Raw genomic sequence first — 17,736 nt, 5'->3', positions numbered from 1 at the left:
GTGCAGAGGATGTTACCAGTACCAGGACCGTAACCACCTACCCAAACCAGAAACAGTGGCTGAACGCAGAGGTTCGATCTCTGCTGAAAGCCAGGGATGCTGCGTTTAGGTCAGGTGACAGACTGGCACTCAGGGCGGCGAGAAGAGAGCTGACAGCAGGAGTGAAGAAGGCCAAGACCGCATACGCCCAGAGGATCCAGGGACACTTTGCATCCAACGATCCACGGAACATATGGAGGGGCATAAAGTGCATCACAGACTATAACACCAGAGATGCACAATGCCCCAGGGACCCCTCTCTGCCTGATGCTCTCAACAACTTCTTCACCCGCTTTGAGGACCCAGACACCCCCCTCAGCACCAGACTCACCCCCCCTCCCACCCCACCCCCACCTGGTGAAGAGCCCCTCAGTGTGACCCCTGCAGAAGTGAGGAGGACCCTCCAGAGGATAAACTCACACAAAGCTGCAGGTCCCGATAATATCCCAGGGCAGGTGCTGAAGGGCTGTGCACATCAGCTCACAGAGGTACTGACGGACCTCTTCAACACCTCTCTCCAACAGGCGGTGGTCCCCACATGTCTGAAGACCCCCACAATCATCCCCATTCCCAAGACCTCCACAGTGACCCTGAAGCCTGAATGACTATTGAGCCTGAATGACTATTGGACAGTAGCGCTCACTCCGATAGTCATGAAGTGCTATGAGAGACTGGTAATGGCTGCATCAAAGACTGCATTGACGTCACTGTGGACCCACACCAGTACGCTTACAGGAAGAACCAGAGAATGCCACAGAGGATGCCATATCTTCTGTGGTCCACACAACTCTCACCGACCTAGAGAATAAAGACTCCTATGTTCGCCTTCTCTTCGTGGATTTCACATCTGCCTTTAATACAATCATTCCACAGACACTGATCCACAAGCTTAGTACTCTCGGACTGAGCTCCACCCTCTGCAACTGGGTCCTGGATTTCCTGACGGACAGGCCGCAGTCCGTGAAGATCCATGACATCTCCTCCTCCCCCATCACCAGCTCTCCCCAGGCTGTGTGTGTGTGAGGTGTGCTGAGCCCCCTCCTGTTCACCCTGTTCACACACGACTGCTCAGCGCAACATCCGAGCTGCCTGATCGTGAAGTTTGCGGATGCTACAGCTGTGGTTGGACGCATCTTCAACAGCGACGAGTCCGACTACAGGCAAGAGGTGGAACACCTGGAGGGTTGGTGCAGGGTAAACAACCTCTGCATCAACGTGAAGAAGACCAAGGAGATGATAGTGGACTTCACTATCATCAGTCGTGTCGTGGCAGTCGGTTAGGGTGTCGGACCCGTAACCGGTGGATCGCTGGTTCGATTCCCCGTCCCGGTGTCCATGGCTGAGGTACCCTTGAGCAAGGTACCTAACCCCCACTGCTCCCCGGGCGCTGCACGCGGTCGCCCACTGCCCCGGGTTTGCTGTGTGTGTGCACGTCACTTGGGTGGGTTAAATGCAGAGAACAAATTTCGTTGGAGTGAGTTCCCTCCAATGACAAAATATGTCACTTTAATCTTTAATCTTAATCTTCAGAAGGGGCAGACATCTCCCCCATCCTCCCCTGTACATCGGAGGGACAGCAGTGGAAGTGGTCTCCAGTTTCAGGTACCTGGGTGTCCACATAACAGACGACCTCACCTGGAGCAACAACACTTCCTGCCTCATCAGGAAGGCACACTAGCGCCTCTACTTCCTCAATAGCATGAGGCGTGCCGGACTGGGGAGCTCAGTCCTGACATTTTTTACAGATGTGTGGTGGAGAGCGTCCTGTGCTCCTGCATCACCGTGTGGCACAGTTTTATTCACAGCGGGAGTTCTCCTCGTTCATCCTGGTCAGTGTTTACATTCCACCTCAGGCCTGTGTAACAGAGGCGTTACAACACCTGGCTGACCAGGTATCAGACATGGAGGAAAAACATCCAGACTCCCTGCTCATGATTCTTGGGGATTTTAACAGAGCAAACCTCAGCCAAGAACTCCCAAAATACAGACAACAGATAAAGTGTCCCACCAGGGATGCTAACACACTGAACCACTGTCATACTGTTTTAAAGGACTCCTATCGCTCTGTTTCCCGTGCTGCCTTGGCACTCTCTGACCACTGCATGGTCCATCTCATCCCAACCTACAGGCAGAATTTAAAATCAGCAAAGCCTGTAGTGAGGACAATTAAGAGATGGACAGCTGAGTCAAAGCTGGAGTTACAGGCCTGCTTTGACTGCACTCACTGGAGTGTCTTCGAGGCTGCTGCCACAGACCTGGACGAACTGACTGACACTGTGACATCCTACATCAGTTTTTGTGAGGACTCGTGTGCAGACCAAAATCTTCTGCACACACAAAAACAATAAACCATGATTCACCAACAAACTCAGGAAGGTGCGCCAGGCTAAAAAGGAGTGGGAACAGGGCCCTGTACACACAGGCCAGGAACACACTAACGAGGGAGATCAGAGCTGCAAAGAGGTGCTACTCTGAGAAGCTAAAAAACAAGTTTTCAGCCAACGACCTTACTTCAGTGTGGAAGGGCCTGAGAGACATCACCAACTACACGAGTAACAAGATACTGGCCGGTTTTCACATCCATCACCCGCCCAATCCACAACACTCAACCTCTGTGTCATACATGACACCACCCCCAGCTCTTCCAGAGGCAGACAACCAGGAAGGCTCCAGGACCTGATGGAGTGTCCCCCTCCTGCCTGAGAATCTGAATCTGAAACCATCTTCACCCAGATCTTCAACAGATCTCTGGAGCTGTGTGAAGTACCCTCCTGTTTCAAACATTCCACCATCATCCCGGTCTCCAAAAAACATCACAGGGTTGAATGACAACAGACCGGTCGCCCTGACGTCTGTGGTCATGAAATCCTTCAAGAGGCTGGTGCTGAACCCCCTGAAGCTCATCACAGGCCCCCTGCTCGACCCCCTGCAGTTTGCCTACCGGGCAAACTGGTCGGTTGATGACACAGTCAACATGGGACTGCACTTAGTCCTCCCTCACCTTGACACCCCAGGGATGTACACTAGGATCCTGTTCGTGGACTTCAGCTCTGCGTTCAACACCATCATTCCAGAAACCCTCCACCAGAAGCTCTCACAGCTCACAGTGCCGGCCTGGATCTACAACTTCCTCACTGACAGGAGGCAGCAGGTGAGGGTGGGGAGCATCTTATTTTTTGTTTTTGTAAATACTTTATTTTTATTACTATTATTTATTTTTTGTATTTTGTATAGTGCACAGGAGAGAGAAAAATACGGAGTCAAATTCCTTGTATGGTCACACGTACTTGGCAAATAAAGCTGATTCTGATTCTGACAATGATGTGACAATAATGGGTTGACAATTTAGTATTGTATCAGTAAACTCACTGTGACAATCACATTAAAATTGCGGCTTCTCCGTTTGCGTGTTTGTTTGTTGCAGTATAGCTGCTGAATGCACCCTTGCCAGCACAATGGAACAGATCCATGGTTTGGACTCATATTTCTCCGCTAAATGCATGGTGTGTTTTAGCAGTCGGTTCCCCTTGTTGTCCAGAAGATCTGGAAAAGAGTGAGTGGGAGGAGTGTTGCTTCCCTCTGGGTTGGGGAACCTTTTGGGAATCCTTGGGCTTGGTGCTGGAAGATGCTCCTAATGGGGACTCCACTGTTCTACTGGGGGACTCATGTGGGTAATAATAGTGTGACCAGGAGGATGTGACTGAGAGGAACGTCCTGCCCAATATGAACCCAAGCGGTGTGCAGTTACTGAACTTCTGTGCTAGCCAGTGTTTTTTGAAAACTAACATCATATTTGAACATAATTTCTACGCGCAGCCAAGTGGCGGAGAGTTTCAGGTTTGGTGGCCTTAGAATTCTGTCTCTCCATTTTTGCAGATGATATGCTCCTATTGGCATCATTGAACAATAACCATCTCACACTGGGATGGTTTGCTATCAAGTGTGAAGTGGCTGGGATGAAGATCAGCGCCTCTAAGTCTGAGGCCATGGTTCTTAGCTGGAAAAGGAAGGGAAAGTTGCTGCTACACATAGTGGAGTTCCACTATCTCAGGGTCTTGTTCACAAGTGATGGAAAAATGGAGTGGGGTATAGATAGGCAGCTATGGACACCTGTAAAGCGGATGTTGCTCCAGCCTGTTGTGGTGAAGCCACAATCTAGATTGAAGTCAGTCTAGGTCCCAACCTTCACCTGTGGTTACAAGCTGTGGGTGTCCGAGTGACCTTCCAGACATTTCCCTGGATAGGTCTTTTGGGCACCTGCTTGCAAGAGTGGCAACAATTACCAAAGATGCAGCCACTGATATCTGCAGTTCCTTACCGACCATGATGCATTGAATCCAAAAAAATCCCTCCCCCCCAAAAAAACTAAGACACACTGCAAACATCTCTTCACACTCGTGATCAACTCGTGTTGATGGACCAGCTACTGGGTTATACACCAGTCAGTCCATCAACATAACCAGTATGTTGGCATGGCTTTGCATCAGTGTCAACTTAAATGACATGCTATTCAGGCGGCTATGTTGGTTGTGGCATATGTACATAGGATGTTTCAAATTTGAAGGGTCATCCTACAGCTTGTTCTTCAAAAGAAGCTTTTCAATCAGATTGAAAACATTTACTGTGTGATGACTGATGCAGTAACACATATTTTGCTGCTGTACTTCACTAGTTTTTAATGATTGCATTATCTTATTTTCGGTTTTCTTGCTGTTTTGCATTTCATAAAAAGTGTATATTATGAGGACAATACTAACATTTTTCTAGTCCACAGACTTTGGAAGAGAAGTGACAAACAGAAAAACAAGCAGGGATCAGCTGATTGGCCTCCAACACAGCGGTATTTTTGGCAAAAAACACGAAATCCCTGGGGAGCTCAGAAGGAAACGTTGGGGATGCAGATGCAGGGAAGAGACGGCGACTGGCGAGGAGGAGGTATAGACCATACCTTCCAGCTATTATCATGGGGAATGTTCGGTCACTGGCAAATAAAATGGACGAGTTAGCGGCATGAGGAGTCAGCATGTGTTTTGGGAGGCCTCGGTGATTCACTGAGATTTGGCTCTGTGACAATATACCAGACTCTACTGTGAGTTTACCCGACTTTCACTGTGTGCGGGTGGACAGGAGTTGCAGAGAGAGCAGCAAGAGAGCAGGAAGAGACATCGCTATCTGCGTTAACAACAAATGGCACAACCCCCAACACATCACGAGTTTGGAGCGAGTTTGCAGTCCGGATATCGAACTGCTGGCGGCAGGACTCCATCCAACTGCCGGCCAAGTCTGCACGCCCAGATGGCTCAAGCCCCAAACTCCTGAAAGGATGTGCGGCCCAGCTGTGTGATGGTTGTTCCTGCTTTGTGGATCAGTCGTGGATCAGCGGTTAGGGTGTCGGACCCGTAACCGGTGGATCGCTGGTTCGATTCCCCGTACCGGTGTGCTGAGGTACCCTTGAGCAAGGTACCTAACCCCCACTGCTCCCCGGGCGCTGCACGCGGTCGCCCACTGCCCCGGGTTTGCTGTGTGTGTGTGCACGTCACTTGGGTGGGTTAAATGCAGAGCACGAATTTCGTTGGAGTGAGTTCCCTCCAATGACAAAATATGTCACTTTCATCTTTCAACATGCCTGGTTCCGGTGCCGAAGTACCGAAGAACTCACACAGTGACTACAGACCCGTGGCCTTGACATCACTTGCCATGAAGTCACTGCAGAGGCTGGTCCTAAAGCACGTATGATCAGTGGTGGAACCATACCTGGACCCCCTACAATTCGCATACCAGCCACGTATTGGAGCTGATGACGCCATCATCTACCTGCTGCACAGAGCCTACACGCACCTGGACAGGGCAGGCAGCACTGTGAGAGTCATGTTCTTTGACTTTTCCAGTGCTTTTAAAACCATAAGACCTGCTCTACTCTGCAGTAAGCTTCAGGTGAATGACTCCCTGGTCACCTGGATTGGGAACTACCTCACTGGCTGGCCACAGTACGTGAGGCTGCAGAATACCACCTCGGACACCATAATGAGCTGCACAGGGGCACCTCAGGGCCAAGAAGCACAAGGAATGGACATTTATCCTGCACTACTATCAACACTTTAAGATTGTATTTGCACCTTATCCACTCCATTCTGCACCTTATCTGCCGTTATCTATGTCATGTATATACACTGTTTTTTATAATATTAATTTTTTTTATATTACTCTGTTATTTTATATCTTGCGTGATTACTTGATACTTTTGTTTGTCTCTTTGTATTGCAACCCTGGCACAACAATTTCCTGCGGGATCAATAAAGTTCTTATCTTATTTTATCTTATTCCTCAAAATAGCCACCCTTTGCTTTGATTACTGCTTTAAACACTCTTGGCATTCTCACAATGAGCTTCATGAGGTAGTCACCTGAAATGGCTTTCCAACAGTCTTGAAGGAGTTCCCAGAGAGCACTTGTTGGCCCCTTTGCCTTCACTCTGCGGTCCATCTCATCCCAAACCATCTCGATTGGCTTTAGGTCAGGTGAATGTGGAGGCCAGGTCATCTGGCGCAGCACTCCATCACTGTCTTTCTTGGTCAAATAACCCTTACACAGCCTGGAGGTGTGTTTGGGGTCATTGTCCTGTTAAAAAATAAATGATGGTCCAACTAAATGCAAACCGGATGGGATGGCATGTCGCTGCAGGATGCTGTGGTAGCCGTGCTGGTTCAGTGTGCCTTCAATTTTGAATAAATCCCCAACAGTGTCACCAGCAAAGCACCCCCACACCCACTCCTCCATGCTTCACAGTGGGAACCATGAATGTACAGAGAATCCGTTCACCTTTTCTGCGTTGCACAAAGACACGGCGGGTGGAACCAGAGATCTCAAATGGACTCATCAGACCAAAGCACAGATTTCCACTGATCTAATGTCCATTCCTTGTGCTTCTTGGCCCAAATAAATCTCTTCTGCTTGTTGCATTTTCTTAGCAGTGGTTTCTTAGCAGCTATTTGACCATAAAGGACTGATTCGCGTCTCCTTTGAACAGCTTATGTAGAGATGTGTCTGCTACTAGAACTCTGGGTGGCATTTATCTGGGCTCTAATCTGAGGTGCTATTAACTTGTGATATCTGAGGCTGGTGATTCAGATGAACTTATCCTCAGCTGTAGAGGTGACTCTTGGTCTTCCTTTCCTGGGGTGGTCCTCATGTGAGCCAGTTTTGTCATAGCGCTTTTTGCGATTGCACTTGGGGACACATTCAAAGTCAAGCAATTTTGTGGACTGACTGGCCTTCAGTTAATAAAATAATGATGGACTGTTGTTTCTCTTTACTTAGCTGATTGGTTCTTGCCATAATTTGAATTCAAAGTACACCTGTGAAGTGAAAACCATTTCAGGTGACTACATCATGAAGCTCATTAAGAGAAGGCCAAGAGTTTGCAGTGCTGTCAACAAAGCAAATGGTTGCTACTTTTGAGTAATCTAAAAATATAAAACATATTATTTAGCATTTTTTTCTTTTCTACATAATTCCATATATCCTGCTTCATGTATTTGATGTCTTCAGTATGTATCTACAATGTAGAAAGTAGTAAAAATAGAGAAAAAAACACTGAATGAGAATGTATGTCTAAACGTTTGACTGGTAGTGTATATAAAGTCTATAATATTAAGTCAACAATCAGCAAATATCAGCATTTAATATCTACATTCAAAAAAGACTTCATAAAAAAGGCTTTAGAGATGTAACCAGCTTGGGAAAAATATAACTGCAGAAGAGATGCAGGGGAAAAAAATGGACGATGAGGTTTAAGTGGTTGAACTTACCTGATGATGAGTCAAATTTAGCATTTGAGCTATTAAAGACAAGAACAATGTTAATTAGAAAAAAATGTTAAATTCATGTTTTAAACATACTACCTTATCTTTCTTCTTTTATTAGTCTTTATATTGTATAGGAGTATTATGACTATGATGTCTTTTGGTTTTTAATTAAACATAACGTTATACAACCAGAATTTACTGTTCATAATCTTAAGGTTTTCATTCTGATTGTAATATAGCTGCTAATTCACACATACAGTGGAGAGTTAGAAATTTGTTGACTCACAGCAACAGTGCAGCTCTTACCTGAACAGCAGAGTCCCACAGACAACACAAGTGTAGGTCCCCTCATCCTTTTTGAGTGTGAATTCTCCAGTAAAGGCACTGTGGAAAATTGCTGTTTTAGTAAAGCTGAAGAGCTCGACATGATGACCAAATAAGAAATTGTTATGGTTCCCTCAGTGTGCAACAACAAATACCATAAGGATTGTTTCAGTGCATATATATGTGGATGACACATACAGTGCATCCGGAAAGTATTCACAACACAATTCTACACTAAATACCACATAATGACAAAGTGAAACAGGTTTGCTTGAATTTTTTGGCAAGTTTATTAAAAATAAAAAACAACGGTGCATAGTCATTTTCAGATCTCTCCAGAGATGCTCAATAGGGTTCAAGTCTGGGCTCTGGCTGGGCCACTCAAGGACATTCACAGAGTTGTCCCGAAGCCATTTCTTTGTGATGTTGGGTGTATGCTTAGGGTCGTTGTCCTGTTGGAAGATAAACCTTCACCCCAGTGTGAGGTCGAGTGCACTCTGGAGCAGGTTGTCACCAAGGATGTATCTGAACATTGCTGCAGTCATCTTTCCCTCTACCCTTACTAGTTTCCCAGTTCCTGCTGCTGCAAAACATCCCCACAGCATGACGCTACCACTACCATGCTTCACAGTAGGAATGGTATTGGCCAAGTGATGAGCAGTACCTGGTTTTCTCCAGACATGACGCTTTTCACTCATGCCAAAGAGTTCAATCTTTGTTTCATCAGACCAGATAATTTTGTTTCTCGTGGTCTTAGAGTTCTTCAGGTACCTTTTGGCAAACTCCAGGAAGGCTTTCATATGCATTTCATCACTCAGTTTACTTGGGAAGTTGAAGAAACCTCTGAAGGATGATCAATGGAACCAGGATGCATCTGAGCTCAATTTTGAGTGTCATGGCAAAGGGTGTAAATACGTATGTATATGTTACATTTGTTGTTTTTCATTTTTAATAAATTTGCAAAACATTCAAGCAAACTTGTTTCACTTTGTCATTATGAGGTATTTTGTGTAGAATTTTGAGGGAGAAATTTGATTTAATCCATTTTGGAATGAGACTGTAACATAACAAAATGTGGAAAAAGCGAAGCGGTGTGAATACTTTCCGGATGCACTGTAATGTAGAAAAAGTACCCAGGGTGTGGAAAGATGTCGGTCTTTTCTTTTTCAAGATTTTACAATACATCTGCAAATTTATGATGCCCAGGAAATACAATTTTCCCACACCCTCAGCACTTATTCATCCGTGACCTAGAGGTTGGAGAAGCGACTTGTGATCGGAGGATCACCGGTTCGATTCCCCAACCGGACAGCAGGAAAAATTTGGGTGTGGTGGAGTGATTAATGCGAAAAATGCTCCCCCCCTCCATTATCCGGCTGATGTGCCCTTGAGCAAGGCACTTAACCCCCCAATATGCTCCCTGGGCGCATGATGCTGCCCACTGCTCCTGTGTGTTTCACTGCATGTAATTTGCCGGGTGTTGCATGTGTGTGTTCAACTAAGGATGTATCAAACACAGAAGACGAATTCAATGTGTGTGTGTAAAATATACTGTCAATAAAGCTGATTCTTCTTCTTCTTCCCATATAAGCCACTGCCATACTTCCCATACTGTGGGAACTGTGCATGTCTCATTGTGCCCCTTCCATTTGCAACACCAAAATATGGATTCTCAAGAGTCAACGTTCAATATCTTTGTCATATTGACAAAGATAGACTCAACTGGCTTTTTGTGCTTCAACAATGGCTTTCTGCATGGATGACAACCATGCATTCTACTTCTATGTAGAGTGCATCTTACTGTGTGAAATGAAACAGTCACTGCAGTTTGGCTTTCCACAGCATTTTTCATTTTTCAGGCACAAAGTGAAAAGTGAAAAAGTGAAAAGACTATTGACCTGGATGATTCCATTTTTTTTTACTGTGTTCTGACATATTAACACTGGTTTGCCCATCCTCTTATACCCTTGTGCTTTTCTATGCAATGAAATAATTATCTTATCTCAATTCTCCAGACAATTCTCTCCCATAGCCATCAGCATTAAGTCTGAGTGACTCAGCTGGTCAGTACCACTTTGCCATCCACTTGTTTGAGAGGGATGGTTCAACTGCCCTTAAAAAACACCAGAAAATGAACCACCGAAATAAAATGGATGAAATGAGACTCAGATCCAGACTCCATCATAACATCCTAGATCAAGATGTTTGACAAATAAAGACAAACGGAGGTACATTCTGTGTTAACATCAATGCCACCTAATTATTGTATAATTGATGGGCATGTATTCCAGATGTTAATTTTTCATTTTTAAGATGCTGGACATATCATCTGCCCAGATAATTCACCAGTGTTTTTTGTTGCTGTTGTGCTGTTGAGGCAAACTGCTCATCAGCTGTGACATGATACATGATATTTTAAATTGTGGTTGGTGGAAGGTTAAAGAAAGACAAAAGGGAGACATATTCTGCCAGGATAATTTGTGTAGACATAGTCTCTATACAAACTATAGATTATATCTATCTTGGCTGCAATCCTCTGTCCCCATTTTGTTCTAGTAGCCACATTTCCCTATTTCTCCTGTCTACTTACTCCAAGCTGATAAAAAGAAAATAGTTCAGGTGTGAACAGATCAAGCTACAGTGACTCTACAGGACTATTTTGAGTGCACAGACTGGTACATGTTCAAAGGTGCCTCCCCCCAGGAGCCTTGAGGAATCCACATCATAAGTGACTTCAAATCTATGTTGAGGGTGAGGTGATCAGAAAGACAGTTAAACCGTTCCAAGCCAGAAAGCAAATACATGGTGTAAGTGCTGCAATTCAGTGTCAGAATAAAGGAATTCTGATTCTGATACTGGTAAAAAATCACAATGAATTGGTTTTGACACCACCCATTTACACACTGTCCCACATAAAATAACTGTGAAAACAACCTGTCATATGCCACATTTTTTTAAAGAAAAAGTCATCAATTGTCAAGTAGAGCTGGGCTTCTGATGATGGCCAAGGGTTTGGTTGACACCCTGAATACAGCCGAACAGAGAAAAAACATCTTTGGATAAACTCCTGCTGTCTGTCACATAATGGTCATGCCAATTCAATTGCGGCCGCTATCTTGGAACAGTCATTCTACCGAAAACTACCAAAGAAGCAATATGCCAGAGCATAGTGCTGCGTATTGCTGTCAAAATCAGCGGACTATTGAAAACAGGGCTCAGGGGATTACTTTTCACAAGTAAGATTGAACATTATTATTGGTTGTAGTTTGTGAATAGAATATTACTGTACTGTATTTATGTTCACCCGCAAAATCAGACAACAGAACATCTGACTGTAGAATAGTTTGCAAACTAGCTTACGCACAATTTCAGCAGCTTTGGTTCATTATCAACATCAAAATAGGAGTTTTGTTGAAGAAAGGTTCTAAGACATTTGAAGGAAGAAAATAGGAAGAAGAAGTAAATAGGAATAATAGGGAATAGGAAGATAGGATATAGAAAAATAGGAAAAAGAAGGTAGAAAATAAGCTTGACTTTTTTTGTAAAATGTTTCTCCCAAATTTCCCATTTTAATTTTGAAGGTTTCCCAAAACCAAAGACATTAGGAAGAAGTGCGAAGTGGCTTTAGGAGGGAAAGATTCACTTCAAGTGATTCATCCATGCTTTGCAGTGAACATTTTAAGCAGGGAGATTTTGATAGGACAGGTCAGATTGTACGATTCAGAGATGGTGTTATTCCATCCATGGCACATATACACACACATACACAGTGCTGGCAGTGCTGGCAGTGGGTTTGAAAGGCAATGACTATGAGAAAGAATGTGGGTCATACTGTAGTGGTGTCAAATTGATGTGTGTGAAGTGAGACAATCAAACCATGTCCATCCCTCTTTCTACTAGGATCATGGCTATGCCTTGCCTGCATCTCCTATGACCCCACCACCTGATCAGGCAAGCCAGGATGCGATTCCAAAACACGGTCAAGCCAGCCTCCCCAGTGTTTTCAAGTGCCTCCGTATATGAGACACTATGGTAATAGTGAGTTCGAACCAGTTTCACAATAAAAGCAGTGTCCGGGAAATGAGGTAGCATTTCAAAATAAAGGCCACCCAAAATCCCATATATCATCAGATTTGTTCTCGGTTTTCAGAGTGCAATTAAAAGGAAACGCCCTGTTGACAGTGACCTGTTTCACTTCAACATGATAGCATACCACCCCAGGGTGTCACACAATAAGTTTCAGGAAGGCTTTAACTAGGCTAACTGTTGTCTCGACCTAAAACCCTGGCTTCGGTCTCTGGGATGACACACAGGCCTCTCTGTTGTTAATCTCAGCACATGGCCTGAGATCCCAGGCCATATACCGTATAACAGTATAGATGAGTGAACACATATGACCATTAACTAATTGATTATTAGCATGCATTTTAGTAGCATGTTGCCTCTTTCTTTGGCAGTATAAAGCACTTAAATCAATGAATTTAAACTTAACATTAAATAAAATGTATTTATTTATATAACATCAAATCACAATCACAACAAAGGTTATCGCATGACATTTTCCAAATAGAGCAGGTCTACACCCTACCCTTTAATATAGGATTAGACGTAGAGACCCAACATTCCTGATTAATGCTCAATTCTGCATGGCTGTGTATACATACATATGCATACTGTATATATAGACTATTGTTTCTCTTTCATTCATATATCCTGCTTCATATATTTGATGTCTTCAGTATGTATCTACAATGTAGAAAGTAGTAAAAATAAAGAAAAAAGAGCTGCCTGATCGTGAAGTTTGCGGATGCTACAGCTGTGGTTGGACGCATCGTCAAAAGCGACGAGTCTGACTACAGGCAGGAGGTGGAACACCTGGAGGACTGGTGCAGAGAAAACAAGCTCTGTATCAACGTCAAAAAGACCAAGGACATGATCGTGGATTTCAGAAGGGGCAGACATCTCCCCCTTCCTCCCCTGTACATCGGAGGGACAACTCCGATGTCTCCAGCTTCAGGTACCTGGGTGTTCACATAACGGACGACCTCACCTGGAGCAACAACACTTCCTGCCTCAATAGGAAGACACTCCAGCGCCTCTACTTTCTCAGGAGGCTGAGGTGTGCTGGACTGGGGAGCTCAGTCCTGACATTTTTTACAGATGCCACATATACTTGGTGTTGTTGGTGTTGAGGTATCTCTCTAGTCTCTGCTGATGTCTCCACTTTACCTCTATATCCGCTTTTGGTCTTTCGGGGCTGGACCCTATCCCAGCTGGAAATGGGCAAGAGGTGGGGCACACACTGGACTGGTTGCCAGTCAATGGCAGGCCCAACACACAAAGACAGACAATCACACACACATACACACTCATACCTAGGGGCAATGTAGAGTAGCCAATTAACCTAATGTCCATGTTTTTGGGATTGTAGGAGAAAGCTGGAGTACGTGGATTAAGTCCACACGGGCACAGGGAGAGCATGAAAACTCTGCTCAGAAGAGCCCAGGCCTGGACTCAAACCCAGAACCCTCTTGCTGTGAGGCAACAGTGCTAACCACTGCATCACTGTGCTATAGTCAACATATTAACTTTAAAATCTTTACTTAAGGTAAACACCTTGCATCCACTTTGGCTGTGTTTCAGCATTTACAGAGTCTTGTGTTTTACAGAGGAGTGGTACAAAGCATGTTTCCAACATTAATACATAGATTTTGAGACCTTATAAAACTGTAAATTTAATGCAAGGTTCAATTCCAGGACAAATGTCAGGATGTTAAATAACAAGAGCACAGAAATATAAGGCAGATGATTACAGTGGTTGATCCTACCTCTCAGTTCCTCTCTCTTGTGTAACATGGTACTGCAGCTGTGTGAGGCGATTCCTCAGCTCCTCCTGGGAAAAGTTCACTGGCCACATCTTCTTCGTCATACCTGCTGGTGTGGGATGAGGCAGGGAGGACACAAACATTAACTATGCAGTATTAATTATCTTCTAAAGGCACCAGGAAGAAAAAAGAGCACACAAGTTACATTTTCTTCCAAGTCTCCACATAGGTCTTGATCATAGTTCACCTGAGTCTATTGAAGTAGGTCACTACTTCACCTACCGTATTTTCACGACTATAAGGCGCATATAAACGTCTTAGATTTTTTTCAAAATGTGCAGCGCGCCCTATCGTCCAGAGCGCCCTATCTGTGTGCGGACGTAGTTGGCAAGGTGGCCAGAGCTGGAGGAAAGACTGGAGCAATGGATCGTCGAGCAAAGAGCGGGTGGGAGGAGCGTTTCGACGGTCACCATTCGGCTTAGAGCAGTAAAGTTAGCGGAGGAAATGAAAATTCAACATTTCCACGGAGGTCCGTCTTGGTGCTTCCGGTTCATGAAGCGGTGCCATTTCTCCATCCGGAGCAGGACGACGGTAGCGCAGCAGCGTCCGGCGGATTATTGTGAGAAGCTGGCGAACTTCCGCTCTTTCTGCAGCAGACACATCGCCGACAAAAACATCCAGCCGAGCCACATCACCAACATGGACGAGGTGCCGCTGACGTTCGACATCCCGGTGAGTCACACGGTGGAAAAGAAGGGAACCAGCACGGTAGCGATACGCACAACGGGGTACGAAAAGGCTTCGTTTACCGTTGTGCTCGGCTGCCATGCTAACGGACAGAAACTGCCGCCGATGGTGATTTTTAAGAGAAAGACTTTGCCTAAAGAGACGTTTCCAGCAGGCGTCATTATTAAGGCAAACGAAAAGGGCTGGATGGACGAGGAAATGATGAAGGATTGGCTGAGGCAGGTGTATGTACGGAGACCGGGTGGTTTTTTCCACACATCACAATCGCTGCTGGTTTGTGATTCCATGCGTGCCCATCTCACCGCCGACGTCAAAAAGCAAGTGAAGCAGATGAACGCTACGCTTGCTGTGATTCCGGGAGGTCTGACGAAGGAACTCCAACCGCTGGACATCGGCGTGAACCGGCCGTTCAAAGTGAGGCTGCGAGCGGCGTGGGAGCGGTGGATGACCGAAGGAGACCACAGTTTCACAAAGACTGGAAGGCAGCGCCGGGCGAGTTACGCCACAGTTTGTGACTGGATTGTAGCTGCTTGGGCTAACGTGTCTGCTGGCACTGTTGTTCGAGCTTTTGCTAAAGTCGGCGGGAGCCGCACGGCACGGACTCTGACTCTGACAGTGAGGAACGTGAACCTGCCATGTGTGATTTAGCGCAGCTGTTCAATTCCGACACAGAGGATGAGGACTTCAATGGGTTTGAGTGACTGTTACCGGTAATGTGCTTGTTTTAGTGTTGTTGTAATTAATACTTATATTATTCATTGGTGATATTATTAGGAAACACTCCATACATTTTCATTGTTATGCGGATGACACACAATTGTACTTATCAATGAAACCAGATGAAACAAATCAGCTAGTCAAGCTTCAGGCATGTCTTAAAGACATAAAAACCTGGTTGACCAGCAACTTCCTACTTCTAAATTCAGACAAAACTGAAGTTATTGTTCTGGGCCCCGAACACCTTAGAAACAAATTATGCAGTGATATTGCATTGCCAGATGGCTTAGCCGTGGCCTCAAGCTCCACTGTAAGAAATTTAGGAGTCATCTTTGACCAGGACATGCCCTTTAACTTAAATATTTCAAAGACTGCATTCTTTCATCCCCGCAATATCGCAAAGATTAGGCACATCCTGAGTCAGAAAGATGCTGAAAAATTAGTCCATGCATTCATTACCTCTAGACTGGATTACTGTAACTCCCTTCTATCAGGCTGCCCCAATAAATCCATAAAGACTCTCCAGCTAATCCAGAAGGCTGCAGCACGACTACTGACAAGAACCAGCATGAGAGATCATATTTCTCCTGTTCTGGCTTCTCTACATTGGCTACCTGTAAAATTCAGGATAGATTTTAAAATTCTCCTCCTCACTTATAAAGCCCTGAACGGTCAGGCACCATCCTATCTTAAAGAGTTAATAGTACCCTATTATCCCACCAGAACTTTGCGTTCCCAAAATGCAGGGCTACTTGTGGTTCCTAGAGTCCTCAAAAGTAGATTGGGAACCAGAGCCTTTAGTTATCAAGCTCCTCTACTATGGAACCATCTTCTGGTTTCGGTCCAGGAGGCGGACACCCTCTCTATATTTAAGAGTAGACTAAAAACTTTCCTCTTAGATAAAGCTTATAGTTAGGGCTGGCCTAGGCCGGCCCCTAGTTATGCTGCTACAGGCTTAGACTACCGGGGGCCCTCCCATGACGCACTGAGCTCTTTCTTCCTCTCCCTCTCCTTCTGCACACATTCATGTCCCATTAATGCATATTACTCAACTTCTTCCCTGGGGTCCCTGTGCTTTCTTGTCCCGCAGATTCCTATCGATCATGACTGGACCTCCTGCTGCGGTCCTGCTGTCGTCCTGCTCAAAACCTACTGCAATTACTACTGTTTAGTCTGTTTAATCTGATTTAAATCTGTTACGACTCAGTACAGCTACTACCATTATTGTTACTACTATTGTTACCAAAATCACCATAATACCTTCTGTATACTTCATTGTCATTATCATTATCTACATTTCCGATACTTCTGGTATTATTACTGCTATGCATCTCTGCTTGTGTGCTCCTTCTCTCACACCCCACCCCCTCTGCCTCTCTCCCTTGCTCTCTCTCTCTCTCTCAACCCAACCAGTCAAGGCAGATGGCCGCCCATCTTGAGCTGGGGTCTGCTCCGAGGTTTCTGCCTTCTAAAAGGCAGTTTTTCCTCGCCACTGTCGCCAAGTGCTTGCTCAAGGGGGAATGTTGGGCTTTCTCTATTTACAATTTAATTAAAGAGTTTGGTCTAGACCTGCTCAAATTGGAAAATGTCATGAGACAACTTTTGTTGTGAATTGGCGCTATATAAATAAACTGAATTGAATTGAATTGATTTGGACTGCCATGTCCTCTTCTGGTTTTGGTCCGCTGTTTTCGGAAGTCCACAGTCAATGCAGCTATCTACCAGGAAATTTTAGAGCACTTCATGCTTCCTTCTGCTGACAAACTTCATGGAGATGCTTATTTCATTTTCCAGCAGGACTTGGCACCTGCCCACACTGCCAAAGGTACCAAAAGCTGGTTCAATGACCATGGTGTTACTGTGCTTGATTGGTCAGCAAACTCGACTGACCTGAATCCCAAAGAGAATCTATGGCAGGGATGTCCAAACTACGGCCTACTATGGACTACGGTCCATTTTTAATTGGCCCGCAAGAATTCTTTTAAATAGAATAGAATATGGCCCACACTTCAATTTTTGCCTGAGTGTATTGCACTTCTCCATTTTAACACCAGGGGGAGCTACTGTTGATCAAGGGCCTTCAAGGCAGTTGCTCCAGCAAAAAAGACACTAATCAGAGAAGAAATTTATCCCAAATTACTCAACATGGCAGAACCAAAGAAGCGAAAGGTAGAGAGTGAGTGCAGAAAATTTCAGACACGGTGGGAGAGCAGAAAGTAAAGCAAATGGTAGCTAACCTGCAGGGTCAGCAACAGTATTTTTTTCGTGCTCAAAAAGTCC

At 45.0% G+C, this 17,736-nt stretch overlaps 1 protein-coding gene across 9 annotated transcripts in view; it reads right to left on the bottom strand.

The window, feature by feature from the left end:
* The window catches only part of msrb3 (methionine sulfoxide reductase B3), a 69,007-nt gene that overhangs the window by 8,384 nt on the left and 42,887 nt on the right, over positions 1–17,736 (bottom strand). For 6 of the 9 annotated variants that reach the window (XM_046379274.1, XM_046379275.1, XM_046379282.1 and 3 more), the window contains 3 exons: positions 13,996–14,101; positions 8,150–8,227; positions 7,847–7,875 (listed from right to left, as the gene is read on the bottom strand). In XM_046379274.1, the coding sequence (XP_046235230.1) occupies positions 7,847–7,875; positions 8,150–8,227; positions 13,996–14,101 (213 nt within the window). The remainder of the gene's footprint in view (positions 1–7,846; positions 7,876–8,149; positions 8,228–13,995; positions 14,102–17,736) is intronic. The other 3 variants (XM_046379277.1, XM_046379281.1, XM_046379283.1) reach the window with 1 other exon arrangement.

Source organism: Scatophagus argus, chromosome 22, assembly GCF_020382885.2.
Source record: "Scatophagus argus isolate fScaArg1 chromosome 22, fScaArg1.pri, whole genome shotgun sequence".
Classification (NCBI taxonomy): Eukaryota; Metazoa; Chordata; class Actinopteri; family Scatophagidae; genus Scatophagus; species Scatophagus argus.
Note: the sequence above shows the minus strand (reverse complement) of the source record. Positions and strands in the feature narration are given on the sequence as shown.